The 19,510-nt window shown below is 32.1% G+C and overlaps 2 protein-coding genes across 2 annotated transcripts; both read right to left on the bottom strand.

Moving 5' to 3' along the window:
- Window positions 1–989: 989 nt before the first annotated feature.
- On the bottom strand, window positions 990–4,051 carry LOC143556456 (FT-interacting protein 3-like). The gene is made up of 2 exons (XM_077045766.1): window positions 3,391–4,051; window positions 990–2,731 (listed from the first exon to the last, which is right to left on the bottom strand). Exons 1-2 carry the CDS (start codon window positions 3,977–3,979, stop codon window positions 1,005–1,007), a joined length of 2,316 nt encoding a protein of 771 aa, XP_076901881.1. The 5' UTR covers window positions 3,980–4,051; the 3' UTR covers window positions 990–1,004.
- Window positions 4,052–12,815: 8,764 nt separating this feature from the next.
- On the bottom strand, window positions 12,816–16,814 carry LOC143556441 (outer envelope pore protein 16-3, chloroplastic/mitochondrial-like). The gene is made up of 2 exons (XM_077045756.1): window positions 16,484–16,814; window positions 12,816–13,015 (listed from the first exon to the last, which is right to left on the bottom strand). Exons 1-2 carry the CDS (start codon window positions 16,812–16,814, stop codon window positions 12,867–12,869), a joined length of 480 nt encoding a protein of 159 aa, XP_076901871.1. The 3' UTR covers window positions 12,816–12,866.
- Window positions 16,815–19,510: the final 2,696 nt, after the last annotated feature.

Consider the following 19,510-nt stretch of genomic DNA (forward strand, 5'->3'; position numbering starts at 1 on the left):
TTGTAAAGCTCGACCTCGGCTCGGCTCATTTTTTACACACCTAGTGATTAGTATTTTAGAAATTTTCACGGCTTTGGGATGGATAAGGGATTAGGTGATACCCACCCAACTACACTTAATATATTATATAATTCTAAAAAACAAAATAAACAGTATGTTAAATCTTGTTGAAAACTTGAAACTATTAAATTACAGAATTGTAGAACTTAGAAGTGTAGTTGAGTACTTAGGGGGTGTTTAGGATTCCTTATTTTACCTCCTTATAACTTTTGGCAATAAGTTAATAATTCACAATATTGTAACTTCTTATCATCTCACAACATAAGCAATCCCAAACAACTTATTAACTTTTCAAAAAGTTAATAAGTTATAAGGGTGAAAATAAGCAAATCCCAAACACCCCTTAATATTTCTGGTCGGTTTTTAGGTGACTTTTAAGTTCAGGTTTTGAGTAATAGATATCCCAACAGGTAATTTTTAACGGCATAAGATCATAACAGATATACTTGTGAACCTGATGGATATTAATCGGGATGTGCATGGGTCAGTTTTGAGCTCAAACAAAAATTTAGGTTTTTGAACTTTAAAAATCGTTTAGTTTCAGTTTTTTCGGTTTTTGGATTGGGTTTGGTTCTGTTTCGTCTTTTCGGTTTTGCCATTTGAAACTTTTGGGCTGAAAAAAATGCCCCAAATAATTAATTTGGAGCTAACTCTTTTTGTTAATTAAGAAGTAATTGATTATTATAAATCTAGACTAAAATATTTGGGTTGCATTATTTATGAAATTTTTACAAAAATGAAGATCTATAAATTCAGTTAGTGATTACCAAAACATAAACCCAAACGACGGGTCTTTTTTTCAGTTCAGTTTTGGATCGGTTTTTTTTACTTAGTGCGCACCCCTAGGTATTAAAGGGTATGGGACTGCAATTACCAAAGCCCGTCACATAACCGAACACATAAACATATAATCCAAATCAAACCACTTACATCCCATTGCTTGATCACAGCATAGAATCAGTCTTAGCCGGCAAACTCCTGAAGAAATTAACCGGGACACCCGGTAACTTATGCCTGAACTTGGGGTGTCTCAACACATAAAACCCATAAATAAGCGCCACAACTTGAAATGGTGTCACATAAAGCACAACCGCAACAACCAAACAAAATATCAGAAACAACGCAGTAGCCCTAGGATCCCGCCAGCTCAGCAAAGCCTGAAATCGTTTCCCTTGAGTCGCCAAATCCCCAACCACCGTCTGAATCCGCCCCGCAATACTCCTTAACCGGTCGTACCGCATTCTCACCACATCCGGATTACGGTTAGTTGGAAAGTTATCAAACTCCTCATCAAGTTCATCGGGATGCGCGTTATCTGCACAGGACAGTCGTGTGTCCATATGCGGCGGGTTTCTTGGTCTCCATTTATAATACCATATTCCAATCAAAAATAGGTACAAAAACACGGTCGGAAAAATAAGCTCGGGATACAATACTAGGATTAAGAAAAGTATGTGGATCAACACTGAGGTTATCGGATTCTTCCAGTTACATATCTGATCAAACCATTTTGTGATCGCAATTAACCCGCTTAAAACAGACATGATACGAAAGAAGTTGGCTTTACTTCTCCTCATACTCCACATGTGAGAGCCAACATCAAGCATGTACTCAACTACCTCTTTTCTTAACGGAGGCTCAGCCCGTGCGAGCCGCGTAGACACGATCTGTGACGCCTGGTGTCGCAAGCTGTCGAGCTGGGCAACTGTTAACGGATAGATATAATGCATTTTGGGTAATAATGGTTGTGAGTACATGTGCATCATGTTTACTAACCGCGAGCATGTGAACCGAACCGCTAGATGGATCTCACCCATTTTCTTAACCCCTATCGGATGCAAAACCAATAAAGGGTATGAGTGTGTGTACACGCGGTCTGTCTCAAGAGTAGATAACCGCACACGAACCTTCCCGATTCTCGAGTCTTTGTTATTATTATTGTTATCACCACCATTATGTAAATGACAGTTGTCGAACACACCGATCGTTACAACGGTGCATGGATCAAAAACCTCCCATGTGTACTGCTCGTTCCACTTAGGGGCAAAACTGTCAACAATGGTACGCGTTCGGACCCACTTGTTACCGTACTTAGCCACGCAGTACGCATCCGTGGTGGCCCGGCCGTCTTTCGTTTTCATCGGTGTTAATCCGTGAGCACTTAATATTCCAACTTCTAAAACCCCAATGCTATTTTTCCATAACTGTTTAGCAGTGGGTCTAAGATCACTGCTATAGTGAGTCGACTCGTCAAGCACGTGATAACCGCCTTCTAAACAAATCCGCGTATGAATCCTACTAGCAAACTTAACTTCTTTCTTCTTTTCACCTTCAATGGCTCCATTTTTATCAAGATTAAACCATCTTGTGTTGACTGCTCGATGATCAAACCTTCGGTCAACATATTGTAACGGGATCACACACTTTCCAAGAACTTCATCTTTGTTAGGTGCAACTCTGTCTTCTATACTCAGTAATAAAGGCTCCTCAAATGGCTCTGCAGCTACAAACATCAAATCTTCATTCCACATCGGGTTGATAGATTTGTTTGCAGAGATCCTAGTCCTTAGATACTGGTTTCCGAGAACCGCTTTTACGAAAACTTCAGGGAATCGTGTTTTATCATTTGGGATCAGGTCTTGTGCTTCAATAATATTAACTCTAAGATACCTGCAATATCAGATTATTAGATTAGGGCAGGGGTGCAAACGAGCAATCTGCTTGCAAGCTACTTGAGATCGGATAGATAGAAAACTCGAAACAAGACGAGCTTTATCGATCTCAAGCCGAGCCCGAGCCTCAAACAAAGCTCGTTTAGTTATCGAGCCCAAGCTTGGGCCTTGTGTATTTTTAACTTTTAACTCTTTTGGACTTCTATGTATTAAATTCACACTGCAAAGCTGAGCTCACGCCTAGCTTTGGCCAGTTTAAGGTCCTGCACAAGAGCTCGAGCCTAGTCTCATTTACGGTTTTTATCAAAATATATAAATATAACAAAATATGTATATAATTAATTAACATATAAACGAAACAGTCCCGAGACAAACTTGAAAACGACTCACGAGCCGATATTCTCGGGATCAGCTAGTTTAGGGTTTGTTTCAGATCTCTCGTTTTCTATATATTGAGTGCTCCTCTGCTGTAAATTAAGCAATCCATTTACAAAGTTTTCTCTAAATTAAACGCCTCAAATATGTGATGTGTGCGGATCACGCATTGCACGTCGACTTTTTTGGTCAAAACACATACCACGCATTTTAAAACCAAGCTCGGGCCCATGAGCTAAACATAAATAACCCTAATATTAATAATCTAATAGTTAAGCATTCCAAAGTTTAGGTGAAAGATAAACTTTCGACCGGATATTCGCTAAACCGTCGGCAAATCCAACAGTTGCAGCATCCGAATGCCAGGCTTCAGAAAACGCTTCATCTGCTTGTGTGCCCCACCAAACCGCTAACATTAGCTCCCCTTTCCTTCCTTCCAATCTATACCATTGTGGAGCTAAAGGACTATCGGGTGGGACCCGTTTTGGGACCTCGTTAAGATCAAACAACACACGACCGATGACATCATCTTTAATCATATCTTTATCTTTCACGGTGACCTCAATAAACGATGCTTGAATTCGATCTTTAGAGAAAGCGAACACTTGGTTCCATTCAGGATTTGTTTTATTCTCAAAGTGACGTGTCACACCTTTGTAGTTCCCTAAACGGACCTCAGTATACGGGTCACAACTGCCTGTGATGTCTTTTGAAGGTAAGTCTCTTGCTTTCACAACACGAACATATAAGTATTGCATTTGTTCCACGAGGTCATAGGTGGTTGTGACCTTGTCCCCGGTGACTTTGCCCCCACCGAGGTGCGGTCTTGTCTCCTTGAGGGAGAAATCTTCTTGTGGAGGTCTTTGCATCATCTGTCTAAATAAAAGATTAGTAGAAATCAAAACAGAAATTTATATAACTAACAATATAAACTAAAACAGATTGTATAAATGAAGTAAATAAATCATAAATGGTGGATAAAGTTCATGTTATGGTGTGCATAAAACCAAATTAATCAACCTATAACCAAATTAACTGAACTTAACAAAACACTGAAGGGTCGGTTTTGACATGTTTTGAAAATTTGAAATTAGCGGGTCAGTTATTGTTATTCCTTTTCCATAACCAGCAAAACCGAACCAACCCACAATTTAGTAAACCATGGTTAACTGACCCGGCCCACTACCTTTAACGAATTCATAACTGAAGATTTAGTAAAAGGTTTACAAATGTCAAATGATAAAGCTCAAACTATTCAAACCCAAATGTATAATAACAATTTATTAAGTGGTTAAAAGTTTTCATGACAAAACTTTTAGGCAGATTACATTGTTTTGGGCTATTTTAGCTAGGCCCAAACATTTCAAGGCGAATTTTAGTTCACGATCAACCAACCCATAACCAAACCAATCAATTTTTTAAAACCAATCAACCATAACCGATCGGTTATCGCTTATGGTTACAGTTGTGGCCCAAAGCCAACCCATATTTACCCATGCACACCCAAGTTCATACTAAGATCATAAAGAAGCCAAAAATCATCCACAAGGGAGGGTTTTACACCAAAGACATTTTTTGCATGAACAGGAAAAAAAAAAACAAAACAAAATATATCATTCATTTTTCAAGTTTAAAAGTTAGAAATTACAAGAAAATGGTTGAAATGTTACGTTTATTCGTCTTTTTTAACATTACAAAAAGTATATAAACAAAATTCGTTTATTTATAGAACCTACACACGTGTAAATCATGTTTAGAGATATATAAATCATGTATAAGCATATTTCCTGCACACAACCTACAAATGTGTAGGTAAACAATAAAAAATGAAAAAAAAAAGAAAAAAACATATGAACAGATTAGTTTAATATTCTTTTATAGAGGTAACGTAATTAGTATTTGTATCTAACAAGGAAAAAATTTAAACATACATCATATATGTTACATTGCTAGGAAAAAATTTAAAACAATTTATTGTAGCAGTAATATAGTCAACAACAAGTAACAAAGTATTAATTAATTTAAATTTGAAACTAAACCTTACGAATTAAGCTAGAAATTTGAAGGCAAAAGCTTCAGATCTGAAGGAGCAAAAGCAACACAAAACACATATTTCAAAACCCTAATTTTGGAAGAGAAAAATACATATATAGGTATGGTAATCGAAACTAGATATAGGTTGGAAGTAAACAAAAATGTAATGTGGTAGAGTAAACAGACGCAAAATCGAAGGGAAAACATGCAGAGAACGTGAATGACAATGGTGGAAGAAGATTCTTAAGGAGAATTTAAATATATTTATTTTATTTCAAAATAAGAACAAGAAGAAGAAGAAGATTTTCAAAGGGTTTAATTTGTAATAATTTATTTTCTATTTTTATCTCATATATATATAATATAATAATATTATGTTTCTTTCCTTTAAAGTTTGCTACCGAATATAATTAGTTTTCTATTACGGCAGCCTATTGCAATTTTTATATTTGGAGAGTTCCGTTATCTCACTCTGGTCAGATTATGTTATCTTAACCGAGTTCATGTTGGCTTTAGAGTTAAGCTTGGGTTTTCTTCCGGGAAACCATACGTCGGCTGTCACTTGACAGTCGTTGTGCCGGCATAAGAACAGAACTCTTTAGCGTAACACATGGTGGGACGAAAACTTGGATGTGCTCGGGATTCGAACTGACAACCTGCACAAGGCCTAGCTCAATCCATTAAAAACGACACAAGTCGGGATCGAATTTGGATCTTCACTTAAGAACCCAAACCTTCTACCACCTAACCGTAAGAGATGGATTTTCAATTTAACATATTAACCGCTAGTGATTTAAAATTTAGATGAAAGATAATAATACGTGTTAAATGGATAAACACAAGAAGAACCGGAAGTATAAAATGCTTGTAATATAATTATAATTATAATTGTAATAAAATACTATTATTGTTATTATTATTATTGTTAAAACAATAACATTTTGTCACTTTGAAGTTCTATAATATTATACGTTTCTTTAATAAAAAGTATAGTATCAAATAGACTTATTTTCGTATCTACCATATTTATACTCTTGATCTAAAACTTGCATAAAGATAATAAGTGTTCACACTATTAACACAAGATGAGAGTTGAGTTATTCTATAAAGGTAAACAAAAATAAGAATTTTGAGAAGCAATAATTAATTGGCATAAGTGTGAAGCAAAGACAAAAGAAAAAATGGTATAAAAGTAATACTATATATTTTTTTCTCTTCACATGAAAGTCACATGTGTGAGAAGCAATAATTATATATGTTTTTTCGTCATTGTGTCTTTCAAATCATTATTGTGTTTTTTTTAAATAATAATACGGTTATGTTATAATAATACGTAAATATAATGATAAAATAACAAGAAATTATCTAATACATAAAACACAATGATGAATACATATTACACAATAACCTGAAACGTAAAGCGCCATGATGAATACATATAACACAATGACCTGAAATATAAAACACAATGGTGAATACATATAGCACAATGACATGAAACGTAAAACACAATGGAAACTACATATTACACAATGACATGAACACAATACACAATGAGCATAATATTTTTTTCTCAAATTAAGTGAATGTCATATATCAATCATGAACAAAAGACAATGAACGTATTACACAATGACTAAAACACAATGATAAGTAAAAAGACAAATGACGAGCACAGAGACACAATGACGTAATTTTTGTTTTAATTTTTATCTTTAATATGAGTACTAATTGACAACACGATTACTAAAATCTATAACACAATACATAGAAAAACTCAATTAATAAACATAATGAACAACCAATAACACAATATAAAAAACCCATTAATTTTTTTTATTTTTATATAACAATATGATACTCATATTAAAGATAAAAAACGATTGTTATTATGATGAAAATTACAAACTTCGACCAAACATACAAACATTTATTAAATAAATATGTTAAACTACAAAATATAATATTAAATTTCTTTTATGTTTTAAAATTTTGAAATTAATTGATATAACACACATTATAAGCAATGGCAGATCCAGGAATTTTTTTCAGGTGGTGCACTACTTTTATATGCTTCAATTTCATAGAATCAGGTATAAAAAATTCCGGGTCGGTTCGATGGTTCAGGCAAAGTTTATTACAAACTAACAAATAACAAACTAACAAATTAAAACTAACAAACTAAAACTAAAATTTAACAATTAACAACATCAAGAACAATTAAGCATTTAACAAATGATTTTAAACTTACCTTTATAGCGGGAGGATTCCAGAGCTTGTAGTGTTAATAGGGTGATTCCTTCCTAATTTATAAGGTGGTTCCTATAATATTTTCTATATATATATATATATATTGATACACCATTATTTCGAAACTTGGGGGGTTTTACAATGTAGATCCGCCATTGATTATAAGAACATTAGTATAGAACTTAACTGGTTATGCACGTCAACCAACAAACCCACCCAATAGCTATATGTGTAAAACTTGTTAAACTAAATCCAAACTCATGAATTACGTATTTGGCTTATGCGGTATTTACGTTACATGTTGGAAATTCACACCCTATTAAAATAGATATATCTTATAAAAATATTTTTTATTAGATAAATACGACATTATACTCGTTTTGGAATGTACATGTAATTATCGTAAAATCATATTGATTATAAAAAAAGTATGTTTATTTGAAGTAGAAACTTTATACATTTAGTAGTTTTTATCCTTCGTGTCATGAGAGTTGTTTTGCATTTTTTGTTTTTAATATTATGAATACATTTTTTGGATTTTAATTTTATTTATTGTATGGAAGTTAATAACATGCTTGAACCTATTTTGATCAATCTATGTTAGGATATTGAATTTTAATAATTCAAACTTTGGCCTTTTGGCCGGCAATGATCCAAACTTAAAAAATTTCTTATGTTAATCCCAGCTTTCATCATATTGGTCTCTATTGAGCCTTTTTCTAACGGAGACTAACTCAATTAGTTTCGGGACAAAATATGTCATTTCTCCAAGTTGATTGGGTAAAACAAAACTTTTGTTTATTAGAACCCAGGTTTATTTTTCTTCTCCGACTAGGGGTGCAAACAATCAAAGCCGAGCTCGAGCTCTTCGTTTAACTTACACTGAGCTTGAGCTCGAGCTCGGTTCGCTTCTATCTCTATTTATAACGCTCGAGCTCAACTCGTTTACTATTTATTAATCACCTTTTATATATTTATAATTATTTTATATATATTTTTAATTATAACTTTATATAATATGTATTTTTTTCATAACTGCGTATTAATTAATAATAGTTATATAAATTTTCAAACTCACCCTTTATAAACAAGTGGTGGTGGTGGCGGCAGCGTTGGTGATGGTGGCGGCGGTGGTGACTTTTTAAGTTTAATTACGTTTTTCATTTGTCCCCTTAATTTTGAGAAATGACATATTTTCCCCTAAAACTAATCAGGTTAGTTTTTTTAAGAAAAGGCTCAGTGGATGCCAATAGAATAAAAGTTGGGATTAATCTAGTGAATTTCTTAAGTTAAGATTATTGCTAGCAATTAAGCCAAAGTTTGGATTATTAAAATCCAATATCCCATTTATGTTAGGTTATGCTCATTTTTAGATGAAACTGAACGGATCATCTACTTGATTTTTATATTTTTTCATTTATGTTCATATGTTATAATATGGGTATTATTTTGTGAAATGTTTCATTTAAGTTAAGCTTAAAAGAAAAAGAATCAATAATGTAACTAAATCAATATGGAGAAATTAAATTAGGATTTAACGCTGAAAAAGTTCACAAATAAATGAGACGTTATAACATGTTTAAAAGATATCCAGGTTTAGTGAAACCCATGCTCCGCTTATTTTTTATTATAAAATTGTTTCTTAATTATAAATAATATTTTTTAATCGGATATTAATTTTTAGTATATCCAAATTCTATTTAATAGGATTTGTATATCAAATCTTTAGTGCGATTAACTTTTAATTTAATGATATGCTATAATCCGTTTAAAGGCTATCTAGTTTTGGTGAGACTCATACCCGTGAATTCGGTTCAAAGGCATGAGATGCCTCCATTTACAAATTAAGCAATCTGGCGGCTTGAAAGAATGTGGGGAGTGACCGCCTTTTAGAGGTTTTTTATATATATTTATAATTTTAAGATTTTAAAAGATTCAATTGTAGTATTATATGAACTTTAGTGAAGTAGAATTGTTTTTATGTTATATTATTTGAATTTGGTATTTGATAATGTCAAATGAAATCGAACTTAAATGTTTATTCTTATGTCATTAGATGATTCGATCATTACTTAAAACAAGAAGCCAAACATTAAAAGATTAAAAAACAAGATTTGATGAAAAAGGGGGACTATGGTCGGATCACATCAATGTTTTATTTGTTTGCATGCGGTCCATGTGGACGTGGGTCTTCGTATCAGCAAGTAATATAACATTTATATAAATGTTTTAGCCGATAATTATTTTTTTCATAAATTTTATATACAGTTAAAAATATAACACTTATAAAATATGATTTGATATTTACCATTTTATAATTATTGGGTCCAAAACTTTTTTTATCCGTAATCTATATAATCAAGCTTAAATTATTGGGCCCAAACTAAAAATTAAAAAAATAAAATAAAAATCAAATGCAAAATAAAAAAAATAGTGGCCGATTGAAATTCTTCTTTGGATCATTCCTTCTTAGCGAATGTTAAACAAAACTTGAACAACAACCAAACCGGCCGACCATTTGGTTTGTTGTTGACCACCAGGCTCTTCCACGGTTGACCAAGCCAGCTGGCAACTACCAAGGACTATGTTTTTTTCCCAATATGTTCGGAGAGCTTCATGAATCATCGGTTAGTCATTAGCTTTTATGATATTTGATTTTAATAATATAATTTTTCTATGTTTATTATTATAACATTAAGCGTCGTTTAAACAAACTTACTTATATATTTTGTTACTCGTTAGGGTTGTGGGCCTTCTTATTTTGGCTCAGTCGAGGTATTTAAATCCTCAGAGATGCCCCTAGTTATTAGCAAATATATTTCGTTACTCGAAAGAGCCTACGGGCCTTTTTATTTCAGCTTAACCGAGGTATATAAATTCTCGAAGACGACATTGCTCTCCTCTCCTACAATTAAAAAGAAAAAGGGAGGTTTGTGATGTTTCAAAATCTTTTCATGAAAAAGTTTTCTATGTCCGTAACTATATTATACTAATTGGTACTATTATACCAAATGCCTTTTGGTGTTAATTCGGGTCTCATAGAAAAAGTAAAAGTAAAAGTAAACTATAAAGCAAAAAGTGAACAAAACACATAAAAGTGTACTGATTGCACATGGTGATTTAGCATTAGAGGGAAAAACATAAAAGAAAAGGTGAACGCATGTCTTGTTTTAAATCATACTAAACGACTCAGATCTTGGATAAAAAATAATTCAGATGTATCATGCGAGATTCCATACCCTATACACAGATATACACTTTTTAAAAGGATTTTGGAGTATGAAAATTTAGATAGGATAAGTGTATATAAGTTGAGATTGATACTTTTGGTTCAATGACTTTTCATATAGTTTACTTTTAGAATTTCATATATATCTTTTTACAAACTCAGTTAATTTCAGCCGGTGTCAGATTCCGGATTTTCCGTCAATAACGTACATCAGAATGGATGTGTCAAAACGGATCATGTTAGGATGGTTTGGGACAAAAATAGGTCATGCCAGGGTCAATTGGGCCATTAGTTATGTTTTTTTTTTCTCTCTTATGAATAATCAGAAGTTACGTTTTTTTTTTCCTTTTGAACGGAAAATTAAAATTTATGTTATTCGAAAGACTTGAACTCAAAACCTCACAACCCTTTAATGTTTTAAAGGCTTTAATGAAAATACAAGTTAAATGGTTGCTCCACCATCACTTTGATTGTTTTCATTCATCGGCTTCTAAAGCCTCTTTATCAGAGATTATTTGGCAATAAGTGTTAAATCAATATAAGAGGTCTGACTGATTAAGAGGTAACTCTTAATGATTCAACATGTTTATGAAACTTAATCATTAAAAGGCTCCATAAGCCATTAATAAGTGTAATCAAACATGCATTGTCTCTGACCAATTCAGATTTAGTATCTTAATTAAACCATTAAAAGTCTATCAAACAGCCCTTAGTCTTTTTTTTTCCTGATAAGAACTCCTAATTTAATTATACTTTAGTCTAAAATTGTTTGTTGGTGTCACAAGTGTTAATTTTTTTTTGAACGGCCATCGAATCTTTCAAATAGACAACTGGCTAAATTCATCGTATCAGATACACTCGTTTTTCAATCCGAAAAAAACCCTCACCTAAGGCCAATGCCCGTGAACACTAGCCCAAAGGCACGACAATGCGATGAGATAAAGAACGTTCTATTCAAGGATCCAACTAGTGAAAGCCACCCATCATCACCCTGGTGCATCTGAAACTAAATTTTATGAACAGGAATCGAACCTAGGTCACATGAAACACCAAGTCTCTTCCTTAACACTCAACCACTAGCTCATTAGCCACAAGTGATACTTCTAATATTTTTATGTAATTCCTTTTATTTTCGAATATGTTTTTTCTCAAATATGTTCATTTTACAAATTTATTTTTCTGGCTTTGTTTCGGTACTGTAGCGCACCCAATCAAGTTTTTTTGTTCGGGTTTTACTAACTCCCATCATGTTTTACCGATTTTTGTTTCTTTCTTCGGTTTTCTTTTTTTTCTTCTTCTTTAAATATATCATTTTACGAATTCATCTTTTAGATTTAGTTCTGGTACTGTAACGAACCTAATGGATACAAACCAAATTCATGTCAATTTACTCACAAGTTATACGTGTGCTGATACTATTTTAGGAGTTTAAAGATTTACTTTTTTTGGATTTAGAGTTTGGGTCGTTACTAACTTAGCAAGCGCATACCAAATTCACACCATTGCGTCGCAACAACGCAACAGGTGTTACCTGGCTAATATCAAGAAACAAACTCAGCAACAGGATTAATAGTGTAAAACTAGAAAATAAAATATTAGAAACTACAAAAAATAAATTATAGGAAACTAAAAACAACATACCTTGATACATTGTTGTATGATCATATAGTGTCTCTTTCTCTCTATATTTAACTAAAACTCTCATCTATCTCTAAATTATATTGATTTTTTAAAACCCGACACATTTCTTTATATCTATCTCTATTCACATAAGTCGTCTAAGCTTACTTTGTTACTGTTCAAATCATATTTAAAACGTAAAATAAATAAACATGTTTTGCTCACATGATCATATATTGTTAGCACACTTGTATTGCTTTGCGTTAGAAAAACGCAATCCGTATCACAAACAACCCTAACCCGTTTCGACCCAACCCAACCCAACCCATTTGCCACCCCTAGTTATCACTATACCAACCTGAACTTACCAAGAATCATTCAGCAGTAAAGATCTAACATGTTTCAAAATAGCATTTCAACAAACTCAAAAGTCAAAGCATATGAAATTCTTGAGTCAAGAAAATAGCTCCAAATTTATTTAACAAATGTCTTCATGAAAGGCGAGTAGATCGACACTAGTATGTTTAACTCCAAGACAAGAACATACAGCGGACATTGGAACGAAGGTTGATTATTTATCACAATAACTTCCTTTAAAACAGCACCACCATCATCGATTGGCGGCATTAGTTGGCAGCATCAGCCCTTTTCTTGGTAGTGTAAGGATAATACTCCTTACCTGTGTCGACCCTTGTGGTCTGACCACCAACATCAATTGCTGCTGACGTGGCAGCAAGTGCAGCTCCAGCAGAGAGGGCTGTGGAAATGCTCTTGCCTACAAAACATAAACACGCAGTTCATATCTCTGAAATCATATTAGAAATTATTCAACAAGTCCTGATCTAGAATCTTAGAACCACCTTAGGAGTTAGAAACCCTATTTCATAAATACATTGTATCTAACATCTTTAAAATCTACCCCCTGTTAATGAAACAGCTGAAAACGAGCCAAGCCGCTTGTCAGCTAATCGAGATCAGGTTGCTAAAAGCTCGAATCGAGAAGAGCTTAAATGAGCTTTAACGACAACCAAATAGTCTCTCGTCACTTCTTCAAAATTACAAACCATTCGAAGGTTTATCGCATCGAATGGTCTACATTGTAAACCTTTTATCGCATCTAATCAAGCTAGGATAATATGGTCATTTTTTAATTTTTTTAACGAATTGGGTATATATGATATATTCATATATGATATTTTTAGTTTTGCATGGGTATATATGATATTTTCAACATTTGTAAGGGCATATATGAAATTACCCCACTAATTGCTATTACGCATAAAATTATGACAAAAATAACCAAAATAATACATATTGTGTTATATATAAATCTTATAATTATAATATATATATATATATATGTTTAAGTTCAGGAGAGAAATGAAATTACTGTGAGAAATGTGAGAAATGAATATGGGCCACTAGTTTTATTTTATGTTTTAAATATTTAAAAATAAATGAAAAAAATATAAATGCATTCTCTCTCTTCAATTAATACAACTAATATAACCATAATAAATCTCTCTTTTCAATTAATACAACTAATATAACCATAATAAGTCATCTCTAATTAATAAATATCATAACATAATATTTTTTTTTCAATTGATATACTTAGAAAAATTATTGTTATAAATAATAATAAAAAAATATCATACAAACGTGTTCATTAAATATAAACAATAAATATACAACCTACACAAAATTATATAACCTACACTTGGTTTGAGCAATAAAAACGTACAACATACAAAAAAGTATACAACTTACATATGTAATTCGACATCAACAATTACATTAGACAAAAATACACATATCCTATACATGTGTAGGTTATATGTTTTTCGTGTGTAGGTAATATGTTTTCTTATTCTTAGAACAAGTGTATGTTATATGTTTTTGTGTAGGTTGTATATTTTTTATTGACATTTAATGCTAACATATGTAAGATAATTTTTCGTATTATTCATCACAATGTACCTACGTGTTGATGGATATTGATATATTGAGTTGGAAGAAATTGGTTTTGGATTGAAAAAAAATTTAATGTATGAATAAATTGTATTTGTGTATGATAAAATTTTCGAGTGCAGGTTATATGTTTTTCGCGTGTAGGTTATACGTTTTCGTGTGCGTGTATAGTTTATTGATGCTGAATTTTGTGTCGGTTATATGTTTTTCGTGTGTAGGTTATATGTTTTCTTATTCTTAGAACAAGTGTAGGGTATATGTTTTTGTGTAGGTTGTATACTTTTTTGTTGATATTTAATGCAAACATGTGTAAGATAGTTTTTTGTATTATTCATCACAATGTAACTACGTGTTGATGGATATTAATATATAGTTGGAAGAAATTGGTTTTGGATAAAAAGAAATTTTAATGTATGAATAAATTGTACTTGTGTAGGATAAAAATTTAAGAGAGAAAAATAAGTTATAAAAATAAATAAATTCTTAATATTTTTCAATTATAATAATTTGATTAGTTATATTAATTAAATAGATAACTATTATATTTATTAGTTATATTAATTGAAGAGAGAGCATGTATTAATACTTTCCTTATTTATCTTTAAGCATTTAAAACCTAAAATAAAACTAGTGGCCCATATTCATTTCTCGCATTTCTCACAGTAATCTCATTTCTCTCTTGAACCATCCCCTATATATATATATATATAATAATTATTAAGCATACAAATAAAATATGATTATTAGATAATAACAAGCCAACCCTGAGCTTTAAAAACCATTCACGAACTGAGTTTGACCCTCCTAAGTTAAACAAGCTGAATTCGAGCTTAGGTGAGCTTTGGGCTCAGTTTACAAACCTAATTAATGCCTTCTTAACAGCATGCATACTGACCTGACAAGACTGCTTTCTCTGACTATTAACAATTTTAGTTTTTTTCTATATCCTTTTCAGTTTTCTCTACGGCAGATAAATATTGCATTTTGTTCTTGTGATTTTTTCATCTGTGATCCCAAGCTAAATCTTTTATCTATTGTAGCAGAATGAATCATCGACTTGGAACCTATACCAGGGCAACTAGACCAAAGACTGAACAGGTCAACAAAACCACAGGAAGATAAAAGGTGACTTTATTTATTCTATGCATGTCCCTAATGTTGTTACAGAACAGGATAAATTGCTCCCGACTAAATGAAGATAATAGGTGACTTTCATTATTCTATGAAGACTACTAAATGCTATTACAGAACAGGATCATTTGCTCCACTTTTTAAAGTCTTACTTGCATCTTTGTTGTGTCACAACCGTTCAAAATGACAGGGGCTCGAAAATAAGCACACTTCTTTAATATGTATAACTTTTGGCATGATAATAAGCAGTGTTGTAAAAATTCTAGTAAAATCTCTTAGGACGCGTTCCTTTCACAGAATTCGTGGGAATTCAAAGGAATTGGAATTAAAATCCCATGACATGGCGTGTTCGTTTCGTTGGAATTGGAATCTTAATTCCATTTTGGTGTGTTCGGTAGTCAAGGAATTGGAATTGGAATTGGAATTCAATTCCTTCAAATTCCTTTAAATAAAGGGATTCTAAATCCTTCCAAAATGTGGAGGATTTCAGGTGAATTTGTTAGAATCTTTTCCGGGTGTATTTTTTTTTAGCAAGAACAATGAATAAAACATTTTACTTTTTTTACTTTTTTTCTTTTGATTTATATTTTGAGTTATGAATTTTTATTATTATTTTTGAATATTTTTTGAGGGGTTTTTGATCTTAATAGAAAATCCCTAAAAAATTCAAAAAATAATAATAAAAAAAATCATAACGCAAAATATAAATAAAAAACAAAAAAAATTGAAAAAACTAAAATGTTTCTACCGTTATCCTCGTAAAAAAAATCTCAAGTCCAATTCATGTCAAACGAACACATCAAGAATGGAATTGGATTTCAATTCCTTCAAATTCCAATTCCTATTGGAATGCTCAAATTCCAAATCCAATTCCTTCCAATTCCAAATCCTATGCAAATTCCAATTCCAATTCCATTCCATTCTGTGAAACGAACACGCCCCTAGGGTTTGTATTGTCCCAAAGTAATTGGTTTGGGCTGTAAAACCTTTCCTAACTTGGATGCAATGCAACTGATAGCACACATACAACTTTCAAGTTTCAAGATCAAAGAAACATGAAATTTGATAGCAAACAACAGCAACGTTATATCTCTAAATCGCAAAAACATTTAGTTGAAGCATTGAACAACAGAATACTAACCTTTAAAACCAAGAATGGCGGCACCCGCAACGAACCCGCCAACTGCTCCATTAACAAAGTCTCTCTTCATTCTGTAATTCTGTGTCAACTGCTCTACACCGATATAGACCCCACCAATGGCAGCAAAAGTCAACCCATGGTTACCCATCATCTTCAATGTCCTAATCAAACCTGGTAAAGCAACATTTCTCTCGACACGCGGTACATCCAACCAAGTAGCAACTACGGTTCCCCAAATGGTTCCTGCGGCTAAACCAGTTGCAGCACCTTTCATGGTTTTGGTCAGTGAGGAATCTTCTTCCTCCAAGTATCTTCGGTCCGTTGTATCCATTGTTCTTTAATAACTAAATAATAAGTGCACAAAGTTAAGCACACATAGGGTATGTAACAAATAACGAGATATGCAACTAACACTTGATGTTAGTATATAATTGTACAGGCTTGTAAACAAATGATTGAACACAAACAATTAAACAAACAGAGTTTTCTTGTTTGTGTTTGCTCGCTAACTGTATAAAGAACAGTTCATGAATGCAAACGAACCAAATAGAACATGTTATGAACAGTTAACAAACGGGGTTTCTTGTTCGTGTTCGTTCGTTACCAGTATAAACAAACAGTTCACGAATGTAAAAGAACCAAACGAACATTAATGGAGCATGTTTTTGTTTGTTCGTTTAACTTTAGTCAAACAAACAATTGAACACGAGCAGTTAACAAGCGGGCTTTGTGTTCATTCGTTAACAGTATAAAAGATTAGTAACATAACTGAACATAGGTGAACGAACATAACTAAGCCAAAACCAGTTACAAGTAATGTGAAGAACAATGCATTGGGCCTAAACAGTTATTTGAACTAAACTAAGTTGTAATGGGTCAAAAAAAAATAAAACAATACATTAACGAATATAAACAAGAAGCAAACTTATAATCAAATAAAGTAAGAACGCAAATGAATGTCAACAAAGGATGTTAAGAGAACAACTGTTCACATACATTAACGAACGGTGAAGACGTGTGTTCATGTTCGTTTGTTTAACCACCCACATATCAATCAATTCACTAGAACTGAAGAGGATTCAGTAAGCCCAAGTTATTATTTTTCTAATTAAAAAATCAGACACATTGATTCAAATTTTCAGGATCATATCAATTTCCTTTTCAATTCCCCCAAAAACCTTGGAAATGTATGAAAAAAACAATAATCTGAAATTGAAATTTGTAAAGATGAAATTGAAGTAGAACAGGATACATCTAATGAAAAGGGAACTAAAATGACCTAATACGAAGCTCAAATTCAAGTGGCAATCGATTTGAGTGACGTAATGATAATGATAATGCTAACCCTAGAATCTAAATGAACGGATAAAACTGTTATAATCTGATGAAACATATATAAAATGTAATGGACAAAGGATTGATGGCTCACCGGACGGCGGAGTGTGACCAAAGATCGGAGCGGACGAGGGGGTACTTGTAATTTCTAAATATTGGGTATGGATTTGTTTTCGTATCAACCCTCGTTTAGCATATTGATTAGATGTGTGGATAAAAATTTTTAACAAAAAAATTAAATTTAATAATATACGTAGAACCATACCTTGTCGTCTAAAAGCATATTAAAATATATTTATATGTATAAAAATATGTTAATACATTTATTTCTATCTTATGGATTCATAATAACATACCTTTTGGAAGAATGATTTTGTTTTAATAGTATAAATAGGTAGATTAAAATTAAATAGTTTATTAGGTGTAAATTATAATTTTAGAAATTGTTGCGATGGAATCCTATGTGAATAGCTTAATTAAAAACCATGTAAAAACTATTTGTTGTTTTAATATAGTAGTTAGATTAATATTTAAGTGTTAGAGCATTGACATTTATTCTGACCATATATTCCTATTTTACTACTCTAGTAAAAGGATACTCTTTTTTGTCACTTGTCAAGCTCTCACCACTGCTCATCTTTTTTAACCCATATTCATTAAATGATATTTATTAATACTTTTCGGATCCATATATTATTCAAGATCCATTTGTTTTCATTCAACACACACCCATCTCTAATAACGAATCTTAGGTTGCAGACCTAATTACTTGCTGCTTTCTCCCCTCTCTGATTAAACATATGAGACCTAGATACCCAACGTTGTCTTCTCCCTTATTTGATTAAACCTACGAGACCGTTCATCCCCACCGTTGCTATCGTTCATCTCCACCGCTGCTATCGATTCAGACCGTTCATCATGGTTAATAACATGATTATTTATTATGGTAAATCCTTTTCTTACCAATGCAAATTCAAATTGTCTTCTACATCCATTGTTGCTTATTATTAGATAACTTTATAATTCCTGCTTTAGATCCATCAATTTGCATATTTTATTAATTTGAAATTGTTTTGATGGTTGATTAGATTTAGATTGTTGTATAATTTTCTAAATCGTACACATTGATTTCTTTTAACTATGTCATTTTGGTGTTCACACATATATTGTTGTGTAATTTTCTAATTTATGAATGCTTTATATTTTTTGTGAATTCATCGACAGTGTCCAAATGGGATATTATAGACTTTGTCAATATTTATGATCAACCGACTTTAGACCATTTATGTCTCAAAAAGCATAGCATTCAGGTTTGTGTCATTTTTACCTACCTATATGTGTTTATTTGTATTCTTTAATTAACATATTATGATTTAAAGACTAAAATATCGCTTTACGAAAATAATAGTCTTTTATATAATGTTACTACTTCTATATAATGTGTATAATCTCATGTTTTACTCTTAACATTGTTGAAGATTTCCTTGAATCCTGCACAACCCAATCTATAATTAACACATTATGATTTAAAGAATAAAATATCGCTATAAATTTAGATTTTTGTATAATTTTCTAAATTATAAGCATTGATTTCTTTTAACAGTGTCCTTTTGGTGTTCACACATTTATGAAAGCTTTATGTTTATTAAATGACTACATAAAGTTTTCTTAAATTAATTAGATGCCACCTTT

Source organism: Bidens hawaiensis, unplaced genomic scaffold (genome assembly GCF_021521415.1).
Source record: "Bidens hawaiensis isolate Kalapana, Puna unplaced genomic scaffold, B.hawaiensis_p1.1 tig00018576_1, whole genome shotgun sequence".
NCBI classification, from domain to species: domain Eukaryota; kingdom Viridiplantae; phylum Streptophyta; class Magnoliopsida; order Asterales; family Asteraceae; genus Bidens; species Bidens hawaiensis.

Bases quoted from the DNA above. Each gene is read 5' to 3' on its own strand.
- LOC143556456 (XM_077045766.1), bottom strand. From the start codon at position 3,979: ATGATGCAAAGACCTCCACAAGAAGATTTCTCCCTCAAGGAGACAAGA. The intron at 2,732-3,390 runs GGAATGCTTAAC...TCTGATATTGCA, and splicing joins TTATCTTTCACCTAAACTTT to GGTATCTTAGAGTTAATATT.
- LOC143556441 (XM_077045756.1), bottom strand. From the start codon at position 16,814: ATGGATACAACGGACCGAAGATACTTGGAGGAAGAAGATTCCTCACTG. The intron at 13,016-16,483 runs GTTAGTATTCTG...TATGTTTTGTAG, and splicing joins CGCCATTCTTGGTTTTAAAG to GCAAGAGCATTTCCACAGCC.